The sequence below is a fragment of the Emys orbicularis genome, chromosome 6 (assembly GCF_028017835.1).
Source record: "Emys orbicularis isolate rEmyOrb1 chromosome 6, rEmyOrb1.hap1, whole genome shotgun sequence".
NCBI classification, from domain to species: domain Eukaryota; kingdom Metazoa; phylum Chordata; order Testudines; family Emydidae; genus Emys; species Emys orbicularis.
Window position 1 is genome coordinate 29,484,275 of NC_088688.1, and position 25,518 is coordinate 29,509,792.

General features: G+C 46.6%; 1 protein-coding gene across 1 annotated transcript in view; it reads left to right on the top strand.

The window, feature by feature from the left end:
* Positions 1–1,245: 1,245 nt before the first annotated feature.
* The window catches only part of GHR (growth hormone receptor), a 184,086-nt gene continuing 159,813 nt past the window's right edge, over positions 1,246–25,518 (top strand). Inside the window, exon 1 of the mRNA XM_065406476.1 lies at positions 1,246–1,303. Coding sequence (XP_065262548.1) covers positions 1,246–1,303 — 58 coding nt within the window. The remainder of the gene's footprint in view (positions 1,304–25,518) is intronic.

Genomic DNA, 25,518 nt, shown 5'->3' on the forward strand with positions numbered 1-25,518 from the left:
CAAGCTTTTTACTTTTTAAAAAATTCTCCTGCAATGATTGTTGGTAAAATGGTAAAACGCTCATGCAAGAGTGACTTTACAGGAATAAAATGATGTTGGATGCAGAATTGATTTGCCAACATTGCCCACAATGCGAATAACTACCCCTTCCAGTACGTACTCATAAACAGGATGCTTTATCTTCCTCTCCAACTCGAAAAAGTCCCTGGAAGAAAGCAGAGGGAGGCGGCATTGGGTGGAGGGCTGCTGTCCAGAGGTGGCAGATGCATCCTCATTCCCGTCCACCTTTAGCCCAGGCGCCCTCCCTGAACTTGGCTGAGTGATTTTAACTGTTTCCCTTTAAATTGCAGCTCTGATCCCGCCCCGCGCACAGCCTGCCGAGGCGCTAAGGAGCGGGGTGGTTTGCACAGCCCAGGTGCGGTAGGTCTATGGGGGATATGTACTGGCTAACCGATCTCCTAGCTGCTAACCCCGGGCACTAGAGAGCGGGGCTCCCGGACTCCGCTCTAGCCCGAAGAGCCTCGCTTTGTTGTGAAGTCCCGTGGAAACGCTCTGCAATAACCAATATTTCCCTCTAGTCGGAGCCCGCAAGCCCCAGGGAAGTGACACGCACTAACTCCAGCTCCTCACGGGCTGGGCAGGGAGCAGAGCTCCCGGGAACGCACTGAGCCGCTTGGCCATCTCCCAGCCTCTTCCCCTCCCCCGGCCCAGAAGCCAGAGTGGCTTGGCCAGGCATGAGTCCCTCTTGAAGCAGCCGGGCCCACCCTCTCGCTCCCACCCCGCGCCGCCCCTCTGCAGGAGGCTGCCAGCCGAGCGGGGCGCAGGCGGCAGCAGCAGCCATGGGGCCAGGAGGAGGCGGCTGTTGAGCGTCCCGCGCCGGGACAAGATGGGGGGACGTTATTAGGGCGCAGCTGCTGGGACAGGAGCTCCGTGCATGGTGGCGGGAGAGCGAGAGCCGCCCCTAGCGCCTTACGGCTGGGAGCTCGCTTGGAGAAGTCAGGTACGGGACAGCTGGGCTCGGTCCCCTGCTTTGCGCGCTCAGGCGCTGGCTTTGCAGGGCTGCCTGCTCGCCCGCAGGGTTGTTGTTCCGCGGGCGGGCGAGTGTAATCCGATCCGTCCCGTGCAAGCGGGGGTGTGGGCAGAGGGGTCGCTGCGGGCACGCTCGGCCCTGCTGTTGCGCTGCTATTTTTAGCGGTGAACTCCTGGAAGTTTGGACGCGCCAACGAGCGCTGCGGGCGGGTACCGATGGGCCCCGGGCTGAGCGCTGACGCTGGCCCCAGAGCGGGCTCCCTGCGGCGGGGAGGTGCGGCGGTACGCTGGTGAGTGAGTGCACCACGGGCTGCCGGCTGCTGCTGGGTCCGGGGAGCCGCTCCCCGCCCGGGCGCGCGCTGCCCTGCGGAACGCCTGGCGACGCGGTGCCCGCGCTCTCCCTCGCCCCGTTCACGCACAGGCAGCCCCCCGGGGGTGCGTTATCGGACGGCGTGTGAAACTCGGGAAAGTTTAGCCAAGTCAGCTCGGGGGGGGGGGGAGAAGGAGCCGGGGTGCTGCTGTTCGCGGGGCGGGCAGCCCTGGGCCAAAGGGCGGGCAGGGGGCTGGCCGGGCTCAGATGGGAGGTGACGCGAGCCGTGCGTGTCCGAGCGGGAGCGCTAGCGCGGCACAGGTTTATCGGTTCTTTGGTTCGCTGTTCCTTGGCCAGGCTTGTGCCCGTGTTAACCGGGATGCCGTGGTGGCTGTAGTCAGTGCGGAGCGCAGGTCCCAGGTGGGCACAATGTACAGTGCAAGCCCCGAGGCGATGCTGGTGGGCCCCTTGCTCCGTAGGAGGGGGCTGGCCGGGAGGGGGAATCGCTTTTTGGCGTGGCTATAGAGGGATCGTGTAACTGTTGATGGAGGAGAGGGGAGCACAATTTAAAGGTTCTGGGGGGGGGGGCACGTGACCACCCCACAGCATAGCCTCCGGATCTACAACAGAGGTTTTCAAAGGGGGGGGGACGTGCCCCAGTGGTGGGGGCAGAGGAACGTTTGGGGCAGTGGCACCAGGCAGGGCTAGGGGAGGGGGCGTCGCCTCCACCCCCTGACTCACCTCAGTGGCCACCCAGCCTGTCTGGGTTGGGGGGGTCACAACCAACAATTGTAAGCTTTAGACCCCGTCTTTGGCTTACAATTGTTGGTTGTGACCCCCCCCCCCCAATCCAGACAGACTGAGTTGCCCCTGAGGTGAGTCGGGGTGAAGATGGCGCTCCCGCCCTGAGCCCTGCAAGAGCTGTCCTGAGCCGCCTGGCATTGGCCTGAGTGTTCCAAGGGGGGGCGAGCCCCACAGTTTGAAAACCTCTGATAGAAGCTGTGTTAAATGGAAGGCAGGGTGAGCCCCACTGCAGTGCCAGGGGAGCAGAGGCCCTGCTATAGGAATGGGAGAGCGGCCTCTGCCCTGGGAACAGGCCTGGGGTATTTGCCCCAAGGCGGTCTTCAAAGCAGGTGGTGGGAAGCACTGGGACTCCAGCAACAGGGAAGGAGAATAAGCCCCATGTAGCAGGCTCAGCTTACAGCCAGCCGCCCTGCTGCTTCCTCCCTCCCTGTGCTGCACCGGGACATGGTGAGTGCTGATGCCAGGGAGAGCTGCTGCCTCCTGGATGCTGGCCATCTGTGGGAGAAGCGTGCCTTGCCCACTCCCATTGCCCTGGGGCTGTGGGGCAGAGTCTGCTGCAGCCCCTCCATATGGGTCCCCTCCAAACATTTAGCTGTTGCTAAATGGAAGGCAGAAATCTTGGGGGGAAGGGGCATGTGACCCTAAGTCATCCCCCACTGTTGCCTCTACTTGGCTAGACTGCCCAGCTGTGGTGGGAGTTCTGGTCAGTCTTTCCAGATTGAACCACCCCCCTCCGCCCCCATTCCCAGCTGCCCCAAGTTTCTTTATTACACAGTTCTTCCTGTGAACGTATGTATTGCTCTTATTATCTTGTTATAACAAATCAGAACCCAGGCTATAGCCAGGTGGGATTGATACTCAGAGATTGCCAGTTTTCCTGTTTCTGTCTGCATTTGGTAAATCTCAACCTGTTCTCTATCTCCACCCTTGTGGCAGTCACATGGGGCTTGGGTAGTGAGCTACAGTAGCTGGCATAAATTCAGGCCCCAAAGATTTCGCTTAAGTGTTGCTGCTGCTTGAAGTAACAGGCATGAAATACAAAGCAAACAAAGCATTGTGACCCTCTAAAAATATTTGTGGGCAGTGATGGGAGATGATGGGAGAACTTTATTGAAAGTTTATTGTGGCCTTGAAAAATGTAGGAGCTGTTTTACTTTGAAATCATATTCTTTAGATAAATCACTCTTTGTTTCTTTGGGATAGAGTTCCCATAAGACAGCAAGGAGTTTTCAGGGAGTGCCATGGCACCAGTATTTGCTCTTCTCATCAGATTTGGCTGTATTTTGTGTGTATCTGCAAAGCAGTGTTTGATCAGTAGTGTTTCTTTCTTGTAGGCTATAATAAAACTGAGGCTAGTGTGCAATCAGTGCTCTGCTTTCCATGCAGGGCATAAAAATAAAGTGTGTGTATTTTGTATTTACTGTAAGTGCTGCATGTGAAACAAAATTGAAAGAAGTCTTTTTAAAACAAATTCCACAAATGGAAGTTTTGGAGCCAACCATATTAAGGAAAATGGAATAACTGCTAGAGTAGTTTGCGTTCACGCACAAGAAAATCCTGAGTGCCAAGATTTAACTGATTTTTGCTGGAGATTGACTCAGTACTATCTCTGCAGCGCAAACTAGCAGATGTTTATCATAGGTGGTTACTTCTTGGACAGTCATGGTAAATATCTTAACTCAGTATGTTTAATATATTCAACCACAGTTGCAGTTGGCTCCTGCCATAAGTGCAAGGAGCAGCCCCATAAAGACACCCTGGATCACATTTCTGCTCTGTTATTCCAGTGTAAATAACTGAAATAACTTCATTGAAGCCAAGCTCTTACACTGGTGTAAGTGAAAGCAGAATGTGGCTAGTGCTTAACAAATCCTCCTGTCAGCCTGCCAGCAAACATTTAATAAGATCATTGAGAACATTTGTCAAATTGATGGAAGTTTAACTTGAATTTTAAAAAGGCGTTTACATACCTGTCCACTCACATCAAGGCTGAAAACACTTTTGGACATAGGCCTAATGGGAATAGATTTGTGATGAGATATTGAAAAGATTTGTTTGAGACAAGGATGCTGATTTAAATGACACTATTTAAAATATGGGGGGAGGGATAAAGGGGATTGGAATTAAAATGGCTTGTTGAATCTCATTGAACTACGAGAATGTTTATTGAAAGCTCTCCAATCTAGCTTAAAAAAAACCCACTATTTAAATAGGAATGTTCTATCTCTCATCTCCTCCACATTATCTCAGCCTTGCATGCCAAGAATTGCAACATATTAGTTAATATATTATGCTGGTACATTATAATTAGAAAGGGTGTGCAAACAAGGCAGTTAGTTGTCTTTTCAGCTTTTAATGGGTTTCCCTGGAAAGCCTGCTGTAGAAAGTGCAGACAAATGTTCGTCTATTCAAGTGAGTCACAAGTGTGTTTTTTGTTTTGTTTTGTTTTCCATTTGAGCTGGAATTATCAATTTATCCATAGTGGTAAACTTTTAGAAGTAACTGCTAGTGATAGGCACCTTGCAAATCCCCTAATTACTATCATGCGTAGTGTTTTACTCTTGTCCCATTATCTTCAGTACTGTTATAATTCTGTCTATAACACTTGAAAATCCTACTAATATTTTTGTTTTAATGATGTACAACAGCATCAGTTGGTATCACCATATGTGGAGTTTTGCTATTACAGTCTAAGAGTCTGATCTTACACACACTAACAAAAGTAGTGTTCATAACTGCAAGTGAACCATTGGGTCCCTTACCACTGTGGGGAGGCAAAAGAAGTTTCCACTAATAAATCTTCCTCCTCCAGGGTGGATCTGGAGCTGCCAGCAGCCTAAGCCCCCCACCCCACTGAGGTGTGGAGAACAGAAGTGTTCACATGGGGCAGATTATGCTCCCATACTCTTGTGGAGTAGCACTTTACTCTGCAGTTAGCTCCACTGATTTCAACAGGGCAGGGCAAAATCTTACCCTTAGAGTGTGGGGGAAGCAGGATGGAATAAAGGGAGAACAGAACAAACAGACCCCTCTTCAAACAGCCAGGGGTGGGATGAGAGCCCTCCTAGCCAGTGGTCTGGAGACTTAAAAAGTGTTCTCTTGTTAGCACAGATCTTGGGGATATTGGATTTGTAAGGTTTTTGCTTCCAAGTTCGTTTTATTAGGACTGTGCTTAATTTTATGTAAACATATTGTGACTGGTTCCTCCTGGGGTGCCACCTTGAACTGAGGTACCACTGAGCCCCCTGACTCACCAGTCTGGGTTTCCTCTCACATTGTACTGTTTTGACAAGCTGCAAAGCCCTCTAGCCTGTACTTTCACCAGGTAGGGGGACACCCAGATGCAGTTACATGCAGGCTCTCTGACCAGCCCCTGCATAGGAAGGCTACAGCTAGGGCAACTCCCAACTCCTCAGGCACCCTCCCCCCGAGAGTATAGACCCAAAATTATACAGTCTTGTGCTGCACAGGAAACTGTGCAGCCCAAGCTCATAAAATTTGCCCCCTCCCTCAATGTGGAGAGGAATATGCAACAGCCTTTGCCCCTGAGTTATAATTCCCACACACTTCACTCCAACTCACCAGTTTAGATAAAGCTAAAGCAAGTTTATTAACTACAAAATATGGATTTTAAGTGATTATAAGTGATAGCAAACAGAGCAAAGCCAATTACCTAGCAAATAAACAAAAAAACACAAACTCAGCTTAATTTACTAAATAGATTGGATATGAATAACAGATTTTCACCCTAAGAGATGATACAAGCAGGCTGCAGATTCTTAAGGGGCCAGCTGCACTTGCTTTACAGCTTGGAATCCCCAGGTGTTTCATTCACAGTTAGAAATCCCTTTAGCCTGGGTCCAGCACTTCCCCCAGTTTAGTCTTTGTTCCTTGGGTGTTTTCAGGAGTCTTGTGTGGGGAGTGAAGAACACCAGATGATGTCACTCCCTGCTTTATATAGCTTTTGCATATGGTGGGAACCCTTTGTTCCCAAAGCTTGGTTCCCAGACCTTTCCATGGAAAAATACTGACATCCCAAGATGGAGTCCAGAGACATGTGGTCTCATCACATGTTGTTGTAGAGTCATAGCGGCCATTACTCCGATGCTGTCTGTAGTGTTCTCAGGAAGGCTCTCGAGGTGGGAGATAAGCTTCTCCTACGGCCTATTGTTTTCCCTAATGACTCATTGTCCTGAATAGGCCCTTCCCCACCCACTATCTAGACCAGTGCTCTTCACTATTTTTGAAGTGGGGGCCACTTTGGCAAAAAACCTTCAATATGAGAGCCACATCAACTACTAAATTAACACATTGCTTACTGCTCCTTAACGATGTAAGGTTACAGAGCCACTTGTGTAACTAAAACAAAGTCTACTTGTACAATAAAACAATACTCCTTTTATAAAATAACCAGGAGAATATATGGAATTAAAAAGGCACCTATGCAAGTAAACTTTTTCAGAGCAGAATAATGCAAAACTTACTTTAAAAACTGGGTAAGCGAAAGTGTGCCTGTTCCTCCTTGACTTTGTTCATGCAGTATTCGTAATCTGTCATCGCAATCCTAGTAAGGCAGTCCAAATATTCGTTGGTCAATTTGTTCCTCTGTTTTCTTTTCACCCCTCTGGCTGGGGCTGAGGGGCTCAGGGCTGGGGCAGAGGGTTGGGGCAGAGGGTTGGGATGCGGGGGGGGGGGGGGCTCTGGCTGGGGGTTGGGATGCGGGGGGGGGCTCTGGCTGGGGGTGAGGGCTTTGGGGTAGGGCTGGAGATGAGGAGTTTGGGGTGCAGGCAGGCTGCCCCAGGGCTGGGGCCAGAGGACTCCCTCCAGCCCTCTCCCTGCTGGCAGCAGCTAGCTCCTGGGGAGAGGCCTCTCTCTTCCCCCCTGCTGGCAGGCAGCACGGAGCTCAGGGGGAAGGGCCCCCCCTCTCTCTCCCCTGCCAGCAGCAGGGAGCTCCAGGGCTAGGGGAGAGGCCCGCAGCAGCTCTGCAAGCCACAACTTGCTCCCCTCCCCAATTCCCGCCCACCCCCTACCTCCCTCCTTTCCAGGTCCCTGCTGTGTGGCCCTTTAGAGCTGTTGCGCGGCTATTTATAGCCTACTGCGCAGCTTAGAGGGAACTTAGCGAGCCGCACTTAGGGTTGATGGGAGCCGCCACGGGCTCGCGGGCCTTGCAATGAAGAACACTGATCTAGACTGAAAGCATCTTCTCTAGTGGGTGTTACCCACGTGTAACTACATTTGAAATACAGATATATAGTCAATATTCATAACTTCAGATACAAAAAAGATACATGCATTCAAATAGGATAATCATATTCAGCAAATCATAACTTTTCCAATGACATCTCACATGGCTTATCTTGCATAAAATACATCATAGTTATGCCATACTCGTAACAACATCACTGTGAAGAATATGGATGGGGTGCAGTGTCACACATATATACTCATTAGATGTGACCCTTACTTCTGTCAAGTTGCTCATGAGGCTGTTTATTGCTGCAGAAGTTATTAGTTGATTTATATGAATGCTTATGTCACGCTTAGAATATCAATCAGAGAGTCAAGTTTCAGCATTTGGAGTGTTGCATATGTTATTTCAAATGCCAGATTTTAATGGACAGAATATATGTGAGGAATTCTCTGTACTTAGGAAGGGCTGTATTACTCTGACTATTTGTAAATGTTCCAAAGCCTAAAACACTGCTAGACAGACATTGTTGCAATTTAACTTTAGGTGGAAAGCAATAAGTGAGGAATAACAAAGAATAGAATGGATGGGGAATGGGTTACCACAATACGACCCAGCTAAGTATGCACACATTATGATGGTTCAGTAGACAATTGGGTTTCTTTTTAGTTAAAAGATGTCTTATTTATTGGCTCTCTTTTTATTGGCATCACCAATGAGATGACTGTGTAGGAAGGATTTGAATGAGGAAAGAGTAATGAATGGTCTGGCAGAGCAGAATTGGGATGGTGTCCTAAGATAAGGGGCAGTGTGGGAAGAGCGGGTCAAGGGGCATTGAATCTGCCATTGCTGGTAAAGTGCTGGAGGCAGAAAGTATCGTATTGCATCAGCCTAGCTTGGCAGGAACAGACTAATGTTGGAGCTTGAAGGTACACTTTGTGCTCAGATTGTTTACCACAGGTTGTTTACTGTATATGAATCCTGAAATGCAGTGGCTGCATACTTACAGATTGTTTTGATGTGTGAAATGTAGAACACCTCCTATTCTTGAGATTGATGTTCAGTGTAAGAGAAAAGGACTTGCCACATAAATGAGAGGCCATCCCTTCACAGAGACAGATGTTTTCCATATCTTGTCGTCCCAGTGTATGAAATGCTAAATACATTTAAGCAGGTGACCTTTTAAAAAGGAGTCACAGAAAAACAACAACTAAAACGTAGTTTATAGTAACTTTATTTTTGTTAAATATCTTAGAAAACAATATAAACTTCAGAAAGGCTTAACAATACTCATGAGCAGGTCTGTAGGCTTGTCATGCTGGTGAAAATGTCACAGATACCGGGAGTTCTCTGTTTATCTATTACTTCTGTGCTGGAAGGCTCTATGCGGGTTAACTCACTGGCCTGGTTCAGATGGGAGGCCCTGAGGGAGGGTCAGAGAGTGAGCCCACCCCACACTTACCTTGCAGTTGTAGCTTCTCTGTCCTGCAGGGCTGGGCCTGTCTCCCTGGTCCAGGCGTTACGACTTGGCACGTGGAATTGTAGCACCATTCACTCAAATTTGGCCTGTCCACCCCTTCATCATGATGGAAGGTCAGCTTGGGCCAACCTGAGTGGTGGTGTGGCCCCAGGCACCAGGTTGCAACACCTGGAGGAGGACCAGAGACATCCCAGAGGACTGGACAAGGGCAAATATAGTACCTATTGTGATAGACCCAGGCCAGGTGGGTACAGCAGAGTAGTCCTGTTGGTATCCAGGAAGTGGGCGGGCAGAGCCCTCCCACTGCTAAAGGACCTCCCCAGCCTAAAGGGAGGATCCACAGGTCCGTGATACCAAATAATTGCGGGGGACAACTAATGAGATAACAGGAATGGGAGTGAGATCAGAGGGCTAAACGAAGGGAACCTGACGGGGACACCGAGCAGAGAACCCTGGACAGTGCCCACTGCTCCTCGAAGGCGTCACGGGAGCCAGCGGACGCTGCCCAGAGGAACTCTGCCCGGATGTGTAAACAAACTGGCCCGGCCCACCGGGGTGCTTACCCTGGCGAGCCGCGTGCCAGAGGTTGCCGACCCCTGGTGTAGATAATACTACTTAATTCTGCCTCTGTTCTGGGGACTGGAATAGATAACCTATCAAGGTCCCTTCCAGTCCTACATTTCTATTATTTCCTTTTTTAAAAGAAATTTCACTTGTTCAACCTAATTGTTTTGTTTTTAATCTAGAAAAGGAATCAGATCTGAAGTTAGCTTTGAAAACTGTGCCATAGGTACAGAACTGTGTGCTTACTTGAGCCCGTATGGACTGGTTTCATAGTCCAGTGGACTGCTAGTATTTATCATCACTAATCTACAAATAGAGCCAGGCACACATGGGTCTACTGCCTGTTGGCCAGAATGTAGCAGTTCTGGTTTCTGTTCCATACATGGTCTACCTCCACCTCATACAACCTGGCTAGTGCAGTTGAACAACTTGCCCAGTACTTAATGGAGTTTGGGGGCTGGATGAAAGCTAACTGACCAAAGCTTGATCCAGATAAAGCTGAGATAATATTTACAGGTTGGGGAATGGAACCAGAAGAACCAGAGGAGATATCCGTTATCACAATTAAAGGATTGTGCCTGGTAGTTTTTACCGCTATTTGGAACCTGGATATTTTGCTTAATTCCCCAGCTGCTTTTGGATGTTCATGTAGCAGCCAAGTTCCCGTGTTATGGGCTGCAGCTGGCAAAACATCTGTCCTTTCCTCTTTTGGATGCACACCTCACCACAGTGATTCATGCTTGTCTCCTCAAGATTGGCTTGCTGCAGTGAGCTCTACACCTTCAGATGATTTGGAAATTTGACTTGAAGCTGGTGCTGAAGGCTTAGTAAACTGTTCTCGCTCAAGGAACATGTTATACCTGTGCTTCTTGATCTGCAGTGGCTGCCAGCTTGGTTTCGGGGTGAAGTTCAGGATATTGATTTTGGCCTGTAAAAACCTAAATTATTCAGGTCTTGAGTACCTGTGAGACCACTTGTCACCTTGCATGACGCTGCAGCAGATGTAAACTGAGATGCATGAACTAATAGAAGAGAGGGGACTGGTGGGAGTGCATACTCTGTGGGATTCTCAACTCTACAATACATTTATCTCCCTTTCCACTCATGCATGTATCTAATAGAGCCTGGTTTGGTTACCTTCAGGACCCCCTCAAAGCTTCTCTAGCCTTTCTGGGGGAGGAGGCTGTTGGATAAGGAAAATATGAGAGGAGTGAGATGTGGTGAGTTCGATACATTTTTCACAGCTGATTTGGCCTGTGGAGTTTACTAAATGTTTATGTAATTATTGTTCATCACCTAATGTAGTAGGTAGATGCTTATAAATAAATGCAAGTAGTTAAAAGAAAACAAACAACTCCTCATTGGTAATACTAATGACAGACTGTGGACAAAGGATAATTTCAGTTCTAAAGCCTACCACCAAGTTCCTTGATCTGTCAGTTATATCTGGGTTTCTCAATCTTTTTCTTTCTGAGCCCCCCCCCACCCCAACGTGCTATAAAAACTCCAAGGCCCAGCGGGGGCAGGGGAGAGCCCTTGGGCATAGGTGTAGTTTTACTTTGATTTTGGGGGTGTGAAGGCTGTAAGGGCTTGAGCCAGCTCTGCACAGCGGGGTCCAGGGAAGGAGTGCCACCTCCACTCCCTGACTCACCTCAGCAGGCCAGCTGGGGGGCTGTGTGCCAGGAGAGCTCCCCCTGCAGTGGCTGCTCCCCGAGGGCTCTGCCGCCCTGGAGCTGGGTCACCCTGCCCAGGCAGCTCTTCAAAGGGGGCTGCAAGCTGAGGAGCTGCCGCAAGCCTGGGCACCAGCAGCAGAAAGGGGAAAGCCACAGCTGCCTGCTCCATGGTACCTGCACCAGGCAGAGGTGCAGCTGCCCCACACGTCTGGCTCTGGCTTCTGACCTATGACCTCGCCAGAGGGCGGGGCCTGAGGCAGACTGGGGGAGAGGCGGGGGGTTGGAGCTGTCCCCGGGACTTCCACACTCTGGGTAAGGCACTGAGTTATGGTCTCTCGTGAAATGGGATCAGTTCAATAAAGTCTAGGCTAGAGGGAGAAACAACATTAAAAGTGTGAAGTGCAGACTGGCATGTGCCCAGTAATTCTGCGGAGTAAACCATTGGGAGGGGTGGGAATGCATTGGATGCATAGTGAGAATGGTAGCTTCAAAAACAGAAGTCCATGCATCAGCTGCAACATGATAATAGTTAGCATTTAGATAGCATGTTCCATGTGGGATATCAAATCACATCTTCCATGTGATTTAGGTATGGTAATACATCAGCAATACTAATAGTGATCCGATTGGCATGAATTTGATTATTCATATAGGGCCTGATCCAAAGTTTCGGTTCACTTCATTGAGATTTGGATCAGGGCTATATGGTTCATCCTAAAAGTTCTCAAGCACCCTCAACTCCATCGGGACAGGATGGTGCTCCAGACCTTGCAGGATAGGTTTAGAGAAGGGTCGCTTTTCTTGATTCTGTGACCTTTTACTTTGCAGGTTGGTGAAGGGGATTTGAATCTTAGCTCTTTAAATACAACAAGGTAGTAATAGTGTGAACCTCAAAACCATGGCTTTTTTCCTCTGGCTTCCTGATTAAGTTGGGGGGGGCGGGGGGGCATGAGATGAGGCAAACAAGGTCTCCCATCCAGCACATTGTCTTACTTCTGTCTCTCTCCAAAACCTATTGCAATCAATAGACTTCATCAGGCTTAGGATCAGGTACTTTTAAATTTCTAAATTCCTCAGGACAGGGATTCCCTCATTTTCCAACACCAACTACACAGCATGTATAATACAAGTGGACAAACAATGTAACTTCTGGAATAACAGGATCCTGAATTGCACCTCTGACATGTAATTTTACAAAGGTTTTCATACGATAACAAGAACCAGATTCACATGGACTTGTTGTAGTTCCTGAAATGTTCTTGGTGAGGTAGAATTTCTGTTTTACTAGAAGTTTCTATTGCTGTGATTTCCAGATGGCACATTGATTGCACTGCTGTGTAATAGTCACTCAGTTCAGCAACCCCTAATGGGGCACTGAGAACTGAAAATAGGTATTTCTGCATCACTTATTTAGTTGTGATACAGCTTTTATTTTTATCTCTTCATATAAAGTGTGTAAAGTTTTAGTGTCGGTCATTTCTATTGACTTACTGTTTTCTTTCTCTGATACGGAAGAAGGATTCTTACTAGTTATTTACATCTCTGAGCTTATTAAAACAAATTAAATATGTTGCTACTTGAAAAATGGCAATTTGCCAAGGAGCCTTCTTTGGCAGAGACTGCAATGCAATAAATGTAATCCTGGGGTGTGGGGTGTGTAGGTGAGAGTTTGAGAAGCAGGAGAGCACACCTGTGAGACAGAGAAGAATCTTGTTTTTGATCTAATTGATCAGAAACACCTTGGAAGCCAGCATGAAAATTATATGCTTGCTCCCTCACTGAGTGAGCAATATCATAGAGACATGGTAGTGACTTCATTGTTATCTATCAGTCTGATTCTGTTCTATTTCACTCCTCCAACCCGTATAAACTTTGCTTCTCAATCTCTGGGGCTGAAAATTCATCTACTTAGTCCCAGCTCATAGCGGATTTATTTATTTATGGGAAGTTGACATGGGCTGACCATGGGAAGGGATGAAGAAGTAGAATGGAAGGGAGCAGAGTATCCTCATAATCCCCTCCGCTTCCATGACTTGTGCTGCATGAACATCAGTACTGGCCATGAAAAAGAAGAGGGCAATTTATGTCTGTTCTTCAGGGAAGGGCTGCTGTTATCTTCTGACTACGAATCTTTGAGCAGTTATATTAAAAACTATTTTCCCAAAGCAAATTATCAGCAATTTGGCCAGAATCTGTCTGAATTTGTGTTCAAAGTAGGGCTGTCGATTAATCACAGTTCCTCACATGATTAACTAAAAAAATTAATCGCGATTAATAGCACTGTTAAATAATAGAATACCAATTGAAATTTATTAAATATTTTGGATGTTTTTCTATATTTTCAAATATATTGATTTCTGTTGTAATAGAAATACAAAGTATACAGTGCTCGCTTTATATTATTTTTATTACAAATATTTGCACTGTAAAAATGATAAACGAAATAGTATTTTTCAATTCACCTCATACAAGTACTGTAATACAATCTCATTATTGTGAAAGTAACTTACAAATATAGCTCTTTGTTACATAACTGCACTCAAAAATAAAACAATTAAAAACTTTAGAGCCTACAAGTCCACTCAGTCCTACTTCTTGTTCAGCCAATTGCTAAGACAAGAAAGTTTGTTTACATTTATGGGAGATATTGCTGCCTGCTTCTTATTTATAATGTCACCAGAAAGTGATAACAGGTGTTTGCATGGCACTTTTGTAGCCGGCATTGCAAGGTATTTACGTGCAGGATATAAACATTTTATTAAAGCTAATGTTTAAAAAAAAATTATATAATACATAGGTTGAGAAAAGAGTGTCTGTACATCTGGATATAGTGCTTCGATTATCCACAAATACAAAGTTTGTTTTTAAAAGTCATATGATATATAATCAGCAGTAATCCAAATTTAGGTGAATAGATTTAACAATACAGGTTAGATATTAGAATCCGAATACTCAGGTACATCACTCATGAAAAGTTGTACAGAGATTTGGTTGTGGAAAGCAAAATATATCAACAAGTGAAGATTGTCCCTCAGTAATTGAGAATTTAGGGTAGGTTGTCCATTTAGAAAATACAATCCATGAGGGAAGTATTTTAGTTACTTTCCTGACTGTGCTTCTCATCGGCACTCCAGCTCATCCCTCCTGGTATTGCCGATGTCCAGTGATGTGTTCTCTGTAGATGTCCCTCGACCACCTGATGGCGTCCGACACCATAAGTTGCCGCATCAGCCGAGCGTAGCATTGACCAATTCCGCATTCTCTCAGCACTCGCTCATTAGTGGGGTCCCGTGGGCTGAATTCTACGACGATCAGTGTGTGTGTCTGAACCTGGTAACCCTTAGCTCTCAAGATTTTGGCCAGAGGGGCATATTTCTTTACCTTTCGAGCTTGGGCATCATGGAAGGCTGGGGTCCTGTTCTTGAAGGGCACTGTGGCATCCACCATGATGATCTTCTTCTGGTCCTTGGTGATGACAATGTCTGGTTGCAGTTGGCTGTCAGTTCCAGGGATGGCGGCGTTTATGGCGACCTTCCCCCACGTGTGGCGGGATGGCTCTGGCCAGGCGATCTTGGATGGCGTTGTGTTGCAGCCGCAAAGCTCTCAAATGGGGCTTGCGGCTACACAGGACATGTCCATTTTGGGGGCTGTGCAGAGCAGGGATTAAGGTAGAAGAGTACGAGTTTCCCAGATGAGCAACACAGACTTCTTCACATCTCCCACAGTGTAAATATTTGCTCACAGACAGGTTGGGCACTGACCTTTCCAGCCCCCTCCCAGATTTTGCTTTGTGGTAAATTGCATTTTCCTTTCTCCTACCGCCTTTCATTTATGGTAGTGTTTTTTTAACTGAGGGCTACATGGGACTCACTGCAGAGTCCATCTATGCTGGTCCTGATCAACCAAAAGAGTAGCTAGCTCCTTCCTTCCCAGTGGCCATAGATAATGCCTTCAGAACCCTCTCAGTCCTTGCTGTCCTCGAGACTGAGAAATTGGCCTTTTGCTTTTTTGCATGGGCTTGTTCCTATGCTGTTGTGTTTTACATTGATATGAGCAAAGGATGTACTTTCAGTTGGTGGCTTTGGATTTTCTGGCTCTGACCATTATCTGGACAGGGATTCAGGAGACCTGGGTTCCATTTCCAGCTCTGCTGCTGGCCTGCTGGATGACCCTGAGCAAGTCACCTCACCTTCCTGTACCTCGTTTTCCCCATCTGTAAAACTGGAATAATGATACCAACCTCCTTTGTAAAGCCTTTTGAGATCTACGATGTCAGGGCTAGGCATTTTTATTATTTGTTACAACCTGAATGTTTTACATAACATTTTTCTTTTTTTCTCATTATTGGCTGTGCTAGTTTGTAGAAGACAGCCATTTTGTAGTGATGGATTTAACAGTCAGCAAAGAAGAAGGGCAATGGGGATGTGCCATGGGGACTGTTAGAAACAATTATCTGGGAATCTGGAGGCCCTGAACAGTGTTGTTTAGTCTTAGATCATCAATATAGTCTAGCATGTAGAAGCTGGGAAGTAAAGATCCAGAACAGTCACAAAGCACCTTAAAGGGATATGAACCATCTGGAGTTGATAGAAGGCAAACAAAAATGGGGACTATAAGAGGACAGCCACCACCTTGGGGGAGTTGAATTTTCAGGGGCGTTTAATTTTCTACAATTGCTTAAAGTTAATTTCAGTGAGATTGCATTATGGCATTATCAAGGCTTTGAGTGCACTGTGATGTGTATGAAGAGTTATTAAAGAACAGAGCATTCTCAGGGCTTCTTAGCATAGTAGCTGCTAGATTATAGTACGCTCTTATTTCTCACATTTGGGCTTGACTCCGGCTTTTACAGCCATAATAATGTTATGGGTGCTGAGGAAGGGGAGGCAATGGTACAGTTTATTTTTCCCAGGTGGCAATCTCTGAAAGCATTCTGCCTGTGGTGGCTAGGAGCTCGATACCTTCTAAGTATCTGTCACCAGCAGCCTGGCTATGACTGCAGAATAGGTATAGCATGTGTTTCCTGCAGTGCAGCTCGTAAGGCAGCAACTGTGCACTGGGGTATGGCCATTCATCCTGGGACAGTAAGTGCTGCCTGCTGCTCTAGCATCTCTCACCCATTGTGTTCACAGTGCTGGCTTCCAGATTAGAGCAGAAGGAAAAGTTATGCAGTCCAGGGTCTTCAAATTATATTTATTTCGCTAGAGGGCAATAGCATTATGGGTCAAAAGTCATGTTGATAGATTGACTGTAGAGTTGAGTCTGGTGTGCTTTCCCTTTTTGCACATCCTTAGGCCTGGTCTACACTACACAGTTAAGTTGACATAAGGCAGCTTACGTTGAACTAATTACGTCAGTGTACACACTACAGCCTTGCCCCACCAATGTAAGTGCCCTACTACACCAACATAATAACCACCTCCACGAGAGGCCAGGGCCGGCTCCAGGGTTTTTGCCGCCCCAAGCGGCAAAAAAAAAAAAAAAAAAAAAAAAGCCGCGATTGCCATGGGCGGCAGCTCCACCATGCCACTTTCTTCTTCGTCGGCAATTCGGCGGCAGGTCCTTCCCTTCAAGAGGGACAGGGACCCTCCGCCGAATTGCCGCCAAAGAGCCCGACGTGCCACCCCTTCCCCTTGGCCGCCCCAAGCACCTGCTTGCTCAGCTGGTGCCTGGAGCCGGCCCTGCGAGAGGCGTAGGGCTTATGTTGGCGTAGTTAGGGTGATGCAATGTCTGTGTAGACACTGCATTACTTATGTCCACTGTTGGCTGTCTTGTCAATTTCTGGGCTCCATGATGGAGCTGTGAAATTGACAAGAAGGCTGTGCAGCTAGAGCCTGGCTACTCCCCACTCAGGAGTTGAGAAGCCTGGGAGGGAGCAGGGGGGGCAAGAACGGAGTAGGGAGGGAGAGCAGCTGGACTCCCAGCACGGTGCTGTGCAGAGCTGAGAGCCCGGGTTGTCAGCCGCCCACATTGCCCCTCTTCAGTCAGCGGAAGTGCTCCTGCTGAGGACGCGCACCACTGACAGAAGCAGGGTAGTGTGGACATCAGCCATCAGAGTAATTACATAGGTTGACTTAAGTCTGTAGTGTAGAGATGCCCTTAGCATAAATACAGGGCCAAATAATAGCCGCAACAGTCAAATTTTGCTTTCATTTTAAAGGTAGCATGCTAAATGTAACAGCTTCCCAATTACACCCTGTACAATGGCTCTTTTCTTTGCTGCTAGTGTGATCGATTGAAAGTTTAACATGAATTAAAGATCCTTGGGAGGTATGAATAACTCCGTAACAAGCCAGACCAGTAAAGTTACCTTATCACCATTCAGACTGTTACTATGGAGGCAGTGAAAATCTGTAAGGGGAGAAAGCCATTAACTCCTATTTAATTGCCTCAGTGACAGATGCTGTTAGGGGGCGTAAAAGAGTCATCAATGCAGAAACAGTGTGTCATCGTTACTGGAGTCCAATTTGCCTATTATGGTAAGACCCAGTTGGCAGCAGGTCTGTCGTGTTGTATGCAGACCAGTAATATCAGGTTCTTCACAGCTTTATTGCTAAGGAATACTAAAGTACCTCTGGCAGCATTTAGGACAAACATGCATAGGATGTGCACACAACTGATGGTCGGTGACTGGAAATAGAGATTTTTTTTCTACTAGGACTTCCCCATGTTCCTTGTTGGCAAATAGAACCTGAAAAACTCTTACATCTGCAAGATCTGACAGTAAGTGAGTGCTAGTTCAGGAAACAGGAAATTACTCAACATCCAGTGTCGATCATTGGAAGATTTCATTTAATTTTTCTGAGATCTCTGGCACCTAACCAGAATTCTAAGTATTCCCCAGAAATCCAAAATTGAAATTGCCTCATCAGAATTACAATTCCAAATCTCCAGGTAATATCTAGAAACACTTGACCCAAACATGTCAGTAGACATCGCCATGTAGCTCATCCTGCCATCTCCACCTCTGAGTTTCACTCCCCACCCAATCCCATCTCCTGATGTACCTTCAAGAAAAGATGAGCTCTTCAGTGTGTTCCAGAAAACTAACAAGTTGGGGCTCTGACAGATCAAGGAAGCGAGCAAATTCCAGAGTCTTGGAGAATATCCTGTCAGCCTCACATCCCTCCATCTCTGCTGTCATTCAGAGCAGATACAATAAAATAAAAGTAATCTGTGCAGGCAACTTGCATGACTGGAGAGAACTTTTTCCTTCTCTGTTATCTGAACTCTGCCTCTGTGGTAGTGTGCCATGCTTCTCTTATTTTTGAATTAAAAATTCCAATTGTGCATAAAAGATTTGGTGCAAAAACATTCCATATTCGTACATATTAAGCATTGAGGCCTGAGTGCTTTTAGTCTGTATGTCATTTTATGCTTGTCATAGCTAATTATGTTCTGGCACATACTTGGGAGTTCTACAGACAGGAAAATACATTTTGGTTGTTTTTTGGCTCTCTGTCAAAAAACAAAACTTTCTTTAATTGTAGCTGAAGACCAAATTATTTTAAAATTCTACAAGGATGGCAAAATACTGGGAGAAATAAATGTGTAAACATAAGACTTAACTTGCTGTTCTCTGGAAATGTAATAGGCTTAAACTGTTATTGTCTGTAATCATTTTGTAAAGATTACATTTTGTAACTGAAATTCTGTTGCCAAACAGACCAGTTGTTTTCAAAAGATTAGGAAAACAGTATATGTTAATTTCCTTTTATGTATTCTGCTCATTTGTAGAGTATATAGACTATTACTAACATATGTCTAGAAACGTGGTATTTGCATGCAAAATTTTACACACACAGTCAGATTTACCTGTGATAACCCTGACTCCTGATTTCCACCAGTGTGAGGTTGGAATAACTCCACTGAAGCCAGTGGAATTAAAGAAACAAACGCAGAAGGCAAAGGCATATCCAATCCTGTATTGCTGAGTTAGAAGTAACGCTTTCATCAGTTTCCAGCATTTTACACCAATTATCTGTGGAATGCCAAGATCCTGGTGTTTTTGTTTGTTTAGAATGTTACAACACCCTCCCGTCCCATAGAGTAGATTTCTCAAGCTAATTTTTCATGCAATCACAGCTATGATCAGAACGTGACACAGTGGACTATATTTAAATTCTGTATTTTGATTAGCATATTTTCAAACATAAATACCTTCAAAAGATTGTGACAGAAAACAACCAAGGGATTATAATAAGAGATCAAATCTCCACCAGTTAGGCACACCAGAGCACTGCTGACTAAAATTAGGTGCAAATAGGGATCATGTTGTCTAGTAGAGGCTGGTAATATTTCTGTGTGTCTGTCTGGATTACATCACAAGATTTACTTCCTTTTCATGCTCAGACACATATTTTATTTAAAAAAGAAATAGTTGCTCTGTTAGGCTAGAAACACTTTATGCTTTTGTAGTATTATTACGGTGGGATGGTTGCCGCTACCTTGCAATCCATTTGGGAAAAATAAAAAACCTCGGTTAACTCTGCTGGGAAACCATAGGTTAACTCCATTGAAATCAGTGAGGTGTATTCTTGTCACAATAATGTTGTTAGGGTTCCTCTGCCTCCAAGTGACACATAATTGCAGGGGAACAGTGTGGGGGCAGATTCAAAGCTTAGAGTAGGAAATGGAGTAGCTCTTCTGTGGCTATTACTCCAGCTCTGGGTTTGGAATAGAAGCTGCGTTCTGCATTCACACCATATGTGAGATATATATTTTTAGCCACTGGATCTATGACGGGGCACTGGAGCCTTCCCAAAAGTGTGGGGGGGCGGGGGCCTGTAACAGTGTGAGACTCACCCCTGCGGTGCCTCCTGCTGGTTGTCCAGGGAATTAGCATTTCCAGCCTCCGGACTGCCCTCTGCAGGCCAGTGTCTCACTTGCCGCTGGGCCCGAGTCCCTCCTGGACCCCGGTGCCCCTTTCACCTGGCAGTACCCTCACAGATCTGGGTCTCCCCCCCCCCCCCCGGGAGCCCCCACCCTCTATCCCCACCTCGCCTCAGTCTATGGCCACTGCCAGTCATCACCTAGCCCCCGTTCCCTGGGGCAGACTGCAGTGTAAGTGCCACTCATCACCGGCAAGGGGGGTTTGGACCTGCTGCCTCTGCCTACCCTTGGGCTGCCCCTCTGCAACCCCAGTACTCTTTCCGGCCTTTAACAAGGCCTGCAGCCTGGGGGAGTTTCTAGGCCGGAGCTCCCCAGCCCTGCTCCAGTCTTGGTACCCTGCTTAGCTCCTAGCAGCCAGGTCCATCCCTCTCCACATCTAGAGAGAGAGTCTCTCTTTGTGCCTGGCCCATTGCCCTCTTATAAGGGCCAGCTGGGCCCTGATTGGGGCATGGCTGCATCTGTGGCTGGTTCCCCAATCAGCAGAGGCTTGCTGCTTTTCCTAGCAGCAGCCCTCTCACTGCCTCATTCCTCTCCCAGGGCTGATTCCAAGCCCTTCAGGGCAGGAGCGGGTGGCCACCCCGCTACAGGGCCCCACCCCTGAGGCCCTGCTCCCACCCCTCCTCTCCCCCCCCAGAGGCCCTGGCCAAGCCGGAACTGGAGCAGGGCTGGGGGAAGCAAAAGTAGCCCCCTGCCCATGTCCCCAGCCCCCCCCACCCCCCATCCAGGGCAGGTAAAGGAACCTGTTCCTCACAGCTGCCCGGGCAGCTCTCCCTGACCTGGCTCCAGCTGGGGGTGGGCGGGGGGGACCTCAGAGCTGAAGCCTGGCCATGGTAAGAGTCACACGGCAGCTGTGGGGAGCTGGGGTGGACCCTCCACGTACCCTGGGCAGGAGGCCGAGGGGGCAGGGACATAGGTTGGAGGCTGTTCTCAGCGGGCCCCTGCACTGTGAGCAGGTGGAGGGTCTGCCCCGGCTCCCACAGCTGCCTGTGCAGCACTTATCATGGCCGGGCTGTGGCTCTGAGGCACGCCCCCTCTCCCTCCCCCCACCCCGCCAGCCAGAGTTGTGTCGTGGGGAGCCGGCACGGAGTTACGGACCCTCTACCTCCACCTGCCCTGGGCTGGGCGGGGACACAGGCCGGGGGCTGTTCTCAGCTTCCCTGCATCCCGGGCAAGTGGAGGGTCCACGTGGCTCCCACTACTGCCTGGGCTCCATGTTGGCCTGGCCAGGGGGTGGGGTCTCAGGGGGAAGAGGAGGGGAAGGGGGCAGGATCCACTCCAGCGAAAAGTGGATGGGTTACGGCACCACTGACCCATGGCAACCTGTTGGCCATGCCACACTCCTTTCTTCCTGCCTGCCAGTGATGAACCAGCATGAAGTCTGTTTCCACCAAATACCCCTTCATATACAGCCACTTGCACAATGGAATCATGGTGGCTACGATATCTGTTTTCGTTATTTTAGGTACTTGTATGGCCCCCATTACTCTAGTATTTGAGCACCTCAATATCTTTAATGTATGTGTCCTTAACTCTCCCCTGTGAGGTAGGGCAGTGGTATAACGTGAGACACAGAGCGATTAAGTGAGTTGCCCAAAGTCAGGCAGAAATACTACGCTGAGTGTCTCCTACAGCCCTTGCATTGCTAGGGGAAGTTCAGCCTTTGGAGAAATAGTACACCCCTATAGTAGCCAACATTTTGAAACGTTGGTTACTCAAAGTTTATGCAGCTAAATCCACATATGGCTATCTACTTGGTTAAGTGCAAAACTCTTCTGATCTTCACTGCGCTAAACAGATTATTAGATTTGTCTAGCAAATTGAAGCGGAAAATCTGGCCCCAGGTTCCATATTATTTATGGCTCATATAGTGCCATAAGTATAACTTGTAATTGGTAAACTGTGCCAAACAAATAACAAGATCTCTGCCCTGGAGGACTGGCAGTCTATAGACTTGTGTTGGCACAGTAGAATAGATTACAATATACAGTAGAACCTCGAGTTACGAACACCTCGGGAATGGAGGTTTTTCGTAACTGAACAAAATGTTATGGTGGTTCTTTCAAAAGTTTACAACTAATCATTGACTTAATACAGCTTTGAAATTTTACTATGCAGAAGGACAATGCTGTTTTTAACCATCTTAATTTAAATGAAACAAGCACAGAAACAGTTTCCTTATCCTGTCAAATCTTTTTCTTAAACTTTCCCTTTATTTTTTAATAGTTTACATTTAACAGAGTACTGTACTGTATTTGTGTGGCGTTTTTTTGTTTTCCTTTTTGTCTCTGCTGCTGCCTGATTGTGTACTTCTGGTTCCAAATGAGGTGTGTAGTTGGCCAGTCAGTTTGTAACTCTGGTGTTTGTAGTTCTGAGGTTCTACTCTAATACAAAACAAACACAGTTGTGTGTGGCTGTGCTACATGTTTTGTCTTTTAAATATTTTATATATTTTTGCTAGAGAGTAAAGTGCCTTCTGAAATCAGACTCTCCGCAAAAATCCCCTGTGTTTTTTGTACTTTTCTGAAATGACTGTAAAAGAAAATACTTTGTAACTGAGACCTCCAGTTTTAGCTACATTAGGCTTTGTCACATTAGGCTTGAGTGGCTTTTAATCTTCATCACTGAGTTAAGTGCCTGAAATCGGGGATTTGTAAGGGAATGGTGAATACAACCTGATGTGTAGGGTTGCTAGGATCAAGTAATGCTGGAATAGCTCATTCAAAGTGAGAAAAAGATATGCATGTGCACAAATGTCTGTGTGTATATATGTGTTACAGCTTTTCCTATACATTTGATAACTGCTCTAAGCTGTTTCTTTCGTACAGTGCCAGTCGTTATTATGCAGGTGTCAAGAAGCCACTGAACAGACATAAAATGTAGTCGACCTAAAGTAAAACTGATCTCTGATGATGTCCAGTACTAATGCAGCTATATATCTCTTCTGTTCCTATTGATTTCAGTGGAAGTTGCTTCAGAGAACAGAATTTGTCCTGTTAATGAAATAGTGGGTCTCCATATTTGGGATTTCTCACTGAGCTATTGTAACAATGTGTCTGTTTCAGGTGATGATAGGTGTTACGGTTCACGGGGGCGTAGCAAGGCTGGAAGGTGAATTGCTTTGGAAAGCTTTGCCCCTCACATGCCCTCTCCATGAGGAAGATGACAATCCTGTGCCCTTGAAACAAGCTGCTCTCCAGAGGTTATGAAAACCATTGACAGGATTTGCTTTTGAACCATTTTTCAGATGATGGGCTGCCACAGTGCCACAAGTACTCATGTTTCTTTTGCAGATACAGATTAACCCGGCTGCTACACTGAAACCTGAGAAAATAGTTTGTTTGCTTATAATGAATACATCTTTAAAAACATGTATTTCCATGCTCTTGGGGGGTAGGGGGTTACACCAGGGTGATAAGAATTAGGGGGAAAAACAGTAAGGATAAATGGACTAGAGCACCCAGGTTGTGTGTGAACAGGCTGATGCAGTTGTTGCCACATTTATCTACTTATTGTATTTCTATAGTACTCACTGCTCCAATACTACAGCGCAAAATACAGTACATTGATCAATCCCCTGCCCCAGCAGACTTGTTTCAAGTGCCCCAACACATTTTAAATTAACTTTTAAAGACTTTTCATCAGAAAGTGGCTGGGGCCATCTTTGGACATAGGCTTCTGAGGATTATCTTCATCTGCTCCTTCCCTTTTTCCCACCTCTCTCCTTTTGGTTGTGTGTGTAAGTTTTTAAAATGCATTTTATTTATAATACAGTAGCCTCAAGAGGGCCCCATCTGAGCTCAGAACCCCATTGTGGGAGGCACTGTTCAAACACACAGTGAAAGACAGATCTGCCCCGAAGTATTCACACTCTAAATAGACCATTTAAAAGAATGAGAGAAAGGAATGATTTTAACACCTTTGTACAGATAGGGAATGGAGGCACAGAGAGTAATTAAATGACTTGTCCTAAGTCACCCAAGAGTCTGTAGCATAGCTGGAATTTGAACCCAGACTCCAAAGGCACAATCTGCCTTAATGACAGTATTCTACTTCTATAAGTACTTAAAACCAACAATCTGGATGTTTTTGTTCTTACTAGTATTTATTATTCTACACCTTTCTAAAGCCTCCATTACTATAGTTTCTAAATGCTCCTGATACATTGATTAATAGCAGAATGTCACTCTAAAACATTTAAACATATGATTAAAAGCAATGAGAAAACTAACTTGAATCCTGCAGATTCCCTAAATGTAAACACTCATGCTCCTGCCATTTAAGGACAGATCTTTCTCTTTTCTTTTCTACTTTTGTAGTCCCCAAAACAAATATTTGAAAACTGCTTTAGTGAAAGACAGAAAGCTGCCCCTATCTCCAGGCTAGGTGGTGAAATACTAAAAAGCTCTAGTTGAGGAATTTGGACCGGTTCCAGCAGCTACATTAGCATGACATTGAAGCGCTGCCCCTGACACTGTCCTTCTTTCAGATTAAATGTTTAAACAAGGTCCTGCTTGGCTTGTAGTCTGTAAAGATCCTATCCGGCTTTTCCAAGGATTCGGGTGATACCTGTGGTGGCTGAACTAAGCCACTCACATGTAGTTTCCGTTTCGCTCCTAACTGCAGCTTATAAGGCTTTGCAAAGACAAATACTAAGCTGGAGGCTAGTTTGTCTCAGTCTCAGTCCTCTCCAGGGGTAACAGCTCTTGCTCTCCCTGAGGTCTGTTGCAAAATGAGAATGTTCCCTATGCCTCTGGCACTGAGTCAGACTTGTAAACGTTGTTAACCGAAGCAATACTGAGTTCAGTGTCTAAAATACTTGGAATCTAGTTGTTGACTTTTGGGTACATAGGGTCGTTGCTCTTGCATAGCACAGTCTTGCGTTAAACTTCCAGATGATCCCTGTACATGCTTTCTTTGTTTATTCCCCTTCCAGAGAAGGCTTTTTCTTGGAAATCCAATGTTAGCGTGTCTTCCAATTTGTGGCTAGGGTGATCAGAAAGGGCTATAAAAGTGCTAAGTGCTGTTGATTTTCCCACTGTGGAGGGATTGGAAGGTTTGGAGTCATGGGGAGAGTGTGTGAAGGGGGCTTGTCCCTGGGTGATGAGGCAAAGTTGGCAGCTGAGAGATGTGAGTGGGACTGAGGTCAGGGATGTTTGCCAGCGTGGCACATGGGAAGGCTTGGGGGAGGGGCTAAGATTACTGACCAGTGCTCTCAAAAGATGGGTGTCCTTGCGACCATCACCTGCTGTACTTGTAGCTTGCCCCTGCCCACACGCATTATCTTTCCAGCTTGTCTCGTTACCCTGCATGTCTCACCCTCTATCTCCCTTTAAAGTTGACCTTGGAGCCCAACTGAACATGTGCTGAGCATTGGAGCTGGAATAGTCCAGTGCTTTGGAGTGCTGCAGTGTGGGTTTCCAAATTTTAATTTTATATTTTTTCCAATTGTCCTTTCTGTATAGCATGCCAAATTACAAAGGTTTGCAGAGTGCTGTGACGATGTGAATGGCTGTGAACTGTAAGTGCTGTTATTTGCAAAACAATAATCACCGTTAACTTAAATTCATTTCCCCTGCAG